The sequence below is a fragment of the Morone saxatilis genome, unplaced genomic scaffold (genome assembly GCF_004916995.1).
Source record: "Morone saxatilis isolate NCDOM2014 unplaced genomic scaffold, NCSU_SB_2.0 Contig174, whole genome shotgun sequence".
Taxonomy (NCBI): Eukaryota; Metazoa; Chordata; class Actinopteri; family Moronidae; genus Morone; species Morone saxatilis.
This window is the reverse complement of record NW_023339734.1, coordinates 1-7,735: the sequence shown is the minus strand read 5'-3', so window position 1 is coordinate 7,735 and position 7,735 is coordinate 1. Positions and strand designations below refer to the sequence as shown.

At 39.4% G+C, this 7,735-nt stretch overlaps 1 protein-coding gene across 1 annotated transcript; it reads right to left on the bottom strand.

Annotated features, from left to right (window-relative positions):
- Positions 1-6: 6 nt before the first annotated feature.
- On the bottom strand, positions 7-2,115 carry LOC118327678 (heat shock factor protein 2-like). The gene is made up of 2 exons (XM_035661091.1): positions 1,910-2,115; positions 7-1,048 (listed from the first exon to the last, which is right to left on the bottom strand). The coding sequence occupies exons 1-2, from the start codon at positions 2,009-2,011 to the stop codon at positions 812-814; spliced, it is 339 nt and encodes a 112-aa protein (XP_035516984.1). The 5' UTR covers positions 2,012-2,115; the 3' UTR covers positions 7-811.
- Between the last annotated feature and the right edge of the window lie 5,620 nt (positions 2,116-7,735).

Below are 7,735 nucleotides of genomic sequence, written 5' to 3'. Positions count from 1 at the left end.
GAGGTGGGTCAGTACTAGGACAATCACCTGCTCGTAATCCTTGCTTAGAAAATAATTGTAACAGTATATGTTTACTGGGTTGTGTCACAACTTCACTCTTCTTTTATGTTTTTTTAAATATATACAGTAGGCCTTTACCTCAGCATTTCTTTTATTTCAGAAAACTAAATGAAATTGTCAATTTTAATGTTTAGATTATTATTTAAGATATAAAAAAGGAAAGGGGCACAGTGAGGACTTGAACACAAGCTATGTTCGCAGAGCCTTCACTCTCTGATAAACAGCCTCAGCCTGCATTAGAAAAATTAAACAACCAAAGAGCTAATGGAATAATGAGAAGAAAACCTGTCCAAAAAAGCATATTATGTATGTATGATTAACAAATTCAAAAGATACATAATACAAAGAAATGTATAAAGGTTCCTAAAAATATAAGGAAAACTCATTTCTGATGCTTACAGGAAATATTCTGCTCAAAATTCATCCAAATATACACAAACGGCTGTTATTATGTACACTATTTGGGTTCATTGTATAGTTTATCAGCTGTTTTCTACAGTTATTGTTATGCAAAGAATATAATATGTCATGGTGAAAAATGTGTTTCCCAAAGCCCAAGGTGACGTCTTCAAATGTCTTGTTTTGTCTACAACCCAAAGATATTCAGTTTACGGTCATAGAGGATGAAATAAATCAGAAAATATTCACATTTGAAAAGCTAAAATCATAGATTTTTTTTCTTAAAAAATTACTTTAAACAATTAAGTGATTGTCAAAATATATGGCGATCAATTTGATAGTGGACAACTGATTAGTTGACTAAGGTGCCAGTTTCACCCCCATACTGTGGGGACTTGAACTGGTGAACATCCGCCCAAACCAGACATGTAGCGAGAGTAGCCGGGGAACGAACCGCCAAAGTGATGAATGCTGTCTTACACATATTGAGCTGCCTGATGAAACTGGCCATGTTGTTGTGCTTGAAGAACTTGGGGAGGATCTCCTTGGCAAAGCGCTGCTCGTCCAACACCAGGAAGCTATTGCCCTCCTGAAAACAATGAACAACACCGTGACTGTCAGTATAGATCAGCAAACTATAGTTTGTGAAGTGTTTTAATGAGCCTTACTGGAAAAAATAAAGGAACATTTGAAGAGTCAGAACTGTTTCTTTTTGTTGTAATAATAGTGATGTCAGTTAAATATGGTTAGAACAGAACTAAAGAATGTTTAATCATCTGTATTTGCTCACTTCATCTTAACCTTTCTGACACTCTGGTGTGTAAAAACTACAGGTTAAGAACTTATTTTTAAAATACAAAAATGTGAAATTATCAGTTATCTTATTGGCATTGGCCATGAGAATCAGTTAATTATCAGCTATTGTACTGGCTGAGGAAAAATCCATATGGTACATCCCTAATGCTTATTGTGGTGTGTCCTTTATGATATGACCATTAAATTAAACAAAAAAAAACAACCTTATTTGAAGTAGTAATCCATGTGGTGCATCATTTTCATGCAAAAATGCCATTTTAAGGTTTTGATTCGAGTGTTTAATTTTAACATAGAAGCGAGATGCGCGCACACACAGAGACAGAGAGAGACAGAGAGAGAGAGAGAGAGAGAGAGAGCGAGCTTTAATAGTGACCCAGCGCCCAAAAGTCAAAGATAAACTGATGATGCTAGCTAACCCGGATTTAGCTTTGCAAACTACCAGGTACAGGAGAACGAATGGCTAGCTAACAGTCTACATTTAGCTTCAGCTAGCTTAAGTACTCGCTCTCTGTGCTGAAACGAGTGCTGCTGAGCCCCGGCTGCGTGATGCTACGCTTGCTGCGTTAACTTAAGCTAACCGTTGACTGCTTTGCATTAGCTTTTACATGCTAACAGTAGACAGTTTTAGCGTTACCTGACTCCAGCAAATAAACTCATTGGTGTCTGCATCCTCGACCAGAGTCCACAGCTTAGTGAGGAAAGCCGGGACGTTCGAGTTGTGTTTCATCTCGCACATTCAACGACGGATACACTTTGACTAAAAATGCGCAGCGTTCGCTCTGTTTTGTAGCAGGTAAGAAAAGCTGAACTATGTCGCTTTGAGGAAAATGCTAATGGATTACAACTTCCGGTTCTAGTGAACGGAAGCGGATTGGTAGAAAAGGGTTTACGTAAGACTCCTCACGTGGAGTGTCATGCACATTCAAGAGAGAGTTGGCATGTTTACCCTGGTGTACAGCCAAAACAAAGAGGTCTGTAATCTAAGAAGTACTCTGAATAATTAACCAAAATGCAGAAAAAAAACAACATAATACGTCCACAGAGTAAGAAGACAACAAGAATTTCAGTTACAGTGAAGCAATATGTATATTTGTTTATGCTACATGTAGAGAGTGACATCCTAGAAATCATACTGAATATGTTTAGATTATGTGCATATTAGAATTACATTCTCCTGTCCTTTAAAAGTTCAGTTAACCCAAATGACAAAAAACATATTTGTCCACCTGACCCTTATGTATAGTATGTCACTATGTGACAAAAAAGGAGATTCTGTAAGTAATTAGAATGAGAAACTTTCTCTAAATATTGACTTAGTATCTCTAATTGTTTGAAAAGCAACAGCAGGTTCTTGAGCATTTTAGAACATCATCATAAGGTATTTTCAGTAACTAACCATGATTTTGGCAAAACTGACTGCAATTTCATCACATCCCAGCAGGTAACACCCCACCTAGCCGTGAGAGACACCACCTGATTCCCCCTAACATTTATCAAGAGGTCCGTGCCCTTTTGCAGGATATGCTAGAGAGAGAGATTATCCACCAGAGTTGTAGGCCTTGGGCATCTCCAATGTGTTAATGAGGAAGAAAGATGGTACCTTGAGATTTTGTGTAGATTATTGCAAGGTCAATGCAGTCACTAAAAGATGCTTTCCCATTGCCAAGAGTCCATAACCGTGTTGTCCCAGGCCAAGTATTTTTCTTCTCTTGACTTGGTCATTGGATACTGGCAGGTGTCCACCAAGATGACCGCCAGAAGACGGCATTCACAATACCAATGGGACTATATGAGTTAGATCAAATGCCTTGTGGGCTGTGCAGTGCTCCTGCAACCTTCCAGAGGTTAATGGAACCCTGCTTAGGTGAGATGACTTTGAGTCACTTTTAATTTATTTGGATGATGCCATTGTGTTTGCCTCTGACTTTGCCACTCACCTCAAGTATCTTGAGCAGTTACTCACTTGTTTGGTCCAGCATGGCCTCAAATTGAAACCCAGCCCTCTGTCTAATACCTCAACCATGTGGTGACAGAGAAGGTGTCACTCCCATGGTAGAGAAGATGAAGACTGTGTCAGCATCTCCACAACCAAGAACGGTGGGCTTTTCTGGGACTGGTATGTTACTACTGCTGCTTCATACAGAATTTTGCTAGGGTAGCCGCCCCAAGGACAGCCTACTACTTAGAATCTGCTGTCCTGCCAGAGTTATGTAGTCTCTATGGGACAGCAAAGAGCACAACCACCATCTATCACTCGGAAGGAAATTGGTTTTCTCTCTGCTTTCCCTCCTAGGTACTCTAGAAATATGTTTATGTATAACAACACAGTTTCACAGGACAAACCCCCTCGTACCTCCTGTTTGGGTGGCACCCTCACCTTCCCATGGATGTGACACTTGGCACACAAAAGTGAAACAGCAGAACCTCAAACCGACTGGGTCAAACTACACCACAAGAGACTTAAACTGGCCTACCAGCAGGCAGCTGAATGACTGGAGAACGCCTGTCAACAGCAGAGAAAAAGCCGTGACAGTCCAGTGAGTAGGTCACGGCTTCCTGGAGAAAGGGTCCTTCTGCGGCAACGAGGGGCAAAGAGTTGAGGTAAGCTGTGAGATGTTTGGGAGAGTAAGCCATATGTCATTTTAAAGCAACATAACCCAGATTTGCTGGTCTTTGTAGTTAAACCAGAAATAGTACAGGGATCAGAGAAGGTTCTGCATCAGAATTTAATGTGCCCTTGTCCACTATAACTCTACCCTTATAGGTCAGCAAACCTCTGGGTCTGACAGATGGGTTGCAGTTCCAATTGTAGGTTGAAAGCACATCAAGGAACCACTTCCACAACCTATCCAGCCCACCGAGGGAGATGCATCACAAGCCCCTTCAGAAGTAGAGGGGTTTGGACAGGAAGACAGGAGCTAAACACAGAGCACATCCACACATGGTCAGAGACGAGGGAAGAGGATGAGCACACCCTACACCAATCTCAAAGGCCAACAACCAGCTAGGCAAAAAAAATTGTGTATTGTGATTAGTTACCATGAGGACATGGCTATGAAAAAGGGGGGGATGTAAAGAGTACAGCAGTATAATCTACCATTTTGGTACCTGTTCAGTTTGTACTAATCACTTACACTCTCTCTCCTTCTGCCTCCTGGGTGTGCTGGAGAGCTGTGGGACACGGATACCACATTGTGGTGAATTGGAATAATTAGCGGACCAGTCGGCATCTCAACAAAAAGACTCCAGTGTTTCCACACAGGATCCAGAGCCTGTGAGGCAGAGGCTACATGTCTCTGTAGTGGTATTGTAATCTTGACCAAAATTCCAATTTGAATATGGGACATTTCTTATCTGATAAGGGGTTGTTTTTCAGCAGAGTTTCTCCTGCATGGTGAAAGCATTTCTGCTGCTGGGTCTCCCCAGCCGTGATGCTCTGGGACGTGTGCACGCAATTGTATGTGTATATGATAGCTTAGTCTACTTTTGCTGTTGGGTACTGTAGTTTGAAAAAGTTATTTTATCCCCATATTGACAGTTATTTCTGAAGGAATATTTGATAATTCATGCTACTGTTTATTATTGTAAGGTGAACTCCTAAAATACTGAGTTTATGGTCGCTTTTTATTGCATGTTTTAGGATTTTAAATAAATAAAAAATGTCTGTTTTGTTTGCATGTTTTATTTGGAGTTGAATTGTAGTTAATTTCATGTTTAGTTAACTGTTAAACTGTTAAATTGAACGCTGCAGCAGGAACAGGGAATAGAGATCATATCTCTCCTGTATTAGCTTCTCTGCACTGGCTCCCTGTAAAATTTAGAATAGAATTTAAAATCCTCCTCCTCACCTATAAAGCTCTTCATGGTCAGGCCCCTTCATATCTGCCTCTTTTCATTATCTTAAGTGCTCATAGATTTTAGTTCCTATTACCTCACTAGAATACACTGCGTTCTTTGAATGGCCAGGACTACTTGTGGTTCCTATAGCTCTCTAAAAGTTAGAACAGGAGGCCAGAGCCTTCAGCTACCAAGCTTCCTCTCCTGTGGAAACACAGCTTCAATTTTGGGTATTCTGGAGGCAGTACACCCTCTCCACATCTGAAGAGTAGGCTTTAAGAAGTTCCGTCTATTAAGCTGCTATTAGACCCTACACTTATCGAGGGATTTTCCCATGATGCACTGAGGTCTCTATACCTCTCCCTCTCTTTCTACACCAATTCATGCCCCATTGAGATGCATGTTACTAACTTCACTTTTCCCCGGCGTTCTAGTGCTTTCTCGTTCTTCGCAGGTTCTCATGGATCCTGTTGAGTCCTCCTGCCCATGGTCCTGGCTGGCTTCCCAGGTTGCTAATGTCACTGATAATATCACTGATATTATTGTTATTATTATTATTATTATTATTATTATTATTACTACAGTTACTATTATTACTATAATCATTGCTCATTGTCCCCCATTATTGTTGTCGTCGTCATCATCTTCTTCATGTTCATCATCACCATCAGTCACTACTATTAGTGTAGTTGTTCTTTAAAGATCTGTTTTAGAATATTCCACAGGTATAGAGGTTGGGTGGAAAATCCGGGTCAGTGTGTTACAGAGAGGGGGTTGAATTGGTTATCTCTCTGGCTGCTGGGAATCTGCTACACCTGTGAACCTGTTTTCGGTTCGAGTTCTGACAAAAACAAATCACTAACAAAACAAATACACTATACTCCTCAATTCCGTTGTTTTTTATCCTGGTTGTAAGGGTTTTCCACCACTTAAACCTTACACTAAGTCATTATTCTCATTCTCATTATTCTGAGATCAATATTTTGAGTTTCTCATTAGAATGACTTAAAGAATCCTTCTTTTTCGTCCATCACATTGGCTGAAAAGGGCTTGATAGTTTTAGCTGTGAGTAGCAGAGCCTTCTCTTTATACCACCACCAAAGACTGGATTACAAGCCAAGGTGGGCAACAGTGTTGGGCAGTAAGGCATTACTAGTAATAAGCAGTAGTAAATAGGTACTGCAAATAATTACTGATACATTTCAGTAACTTCACTTTGAAAATGGTCATTCCAGGTTACCGTGGTTAGTACCAATGGATGCTTTAGGTCTTCTAGTTTCATATAACACCTGTATCTTCATGAGCTATAGCTTCAAACTGGAGCCCCTACAGCCTCTGGAAGACAGTGCAGAGTGGAAAAGGTAAGAATAATGGGGTGGACAAACAGCCCCCTTCTCTGGAAATGTTAATAAATAGGCTAGTGCTTAAACATTTTTTTTTCTGACACATCATTCTTTCTCTTCACAGTTCATAATCTACTGCCTTTTGCAGACTGAAGTCAAAACTGTGAATCTGTTTGTTATAACAGGTGGTTGGGTAACATCAAAAACAGATGAGTTGACATTTGTTTTTTTTGTTTTTTTACAGTTTTTACCCTGTGTTTTATCAAACCCCCTGCTGTTTAAGTGGTTGCCAACCTTGTTCCTTAAAGCACCCCTTTTCTATCACTGAGTGAACTGACTACAACAAACCCAAATAGTGAACACAATAACTGCAGCAGGTTTGTGTAAAAATTTTAAAATTCACCCAAGATTTGGGTGAATTTTGAGCACATTATTTCCTCTAAATATTAATCAGAGATGAGATGATAGATGAAAGATGATATTTTTAGGAACTTTTTATTAAATTATCTGTATTATGTATTTTCAAAATATTTAACAATCATGCATTCTAAACTTTATCATTTCTTAACAGAAATTCAGACATCAAGAAGGCTTGGCGACCCCTCATTTGACTAAAAAAAGTTACGAAATACTCAGTCTGTTTACAGAAAAGGAATACAGCTTTCCTTTATAAGGCGGTATATTTAGTGACATTATGTTTTCAGAGTTGAACCTGTATTCCTTAAAGGTCAAGTGTGTAACATTTAGGAGGCTCTATCGGCAGAAATTGAATATAATTTGAATAACTATGTTACTATGTGTGTATAATCATGTGAAAAGAGGAATCATAATGTTAATCACTACAGCAACACACTCGATACATTGAACAAATGAATAAAAGTTTATGAAGACACTGAATGTGAGAAGGAGAATTGTAAATGTCACACAGAACTTGATAAGGAGCCAGTGGAGGTGCTGTAGGGCGGGGGGGGGATGCTGCAAAGTTCAGTTCAGTTTCAATTCAATTTTATTTGTATAGCACCAATTCATAACAGAGGTTATCTCAGGACACGTTTCAAAATAGAGCAGGTCTAGACCAAACTCCTTATAAAATAGAAATAGAAACCTCGGACAGACCCCGGCTCTAGGTGGGTGGCCGTCTGCATGAAGAAAATGATGACGATGACGACAACAATGATGGGGGACAATGAGCAGTAGTAATAGTAACTGTAGCAATAATAATAGTAATAATAACAATAATAATAATAATAAAAATTACAACAATATCAGTAATATTAGCA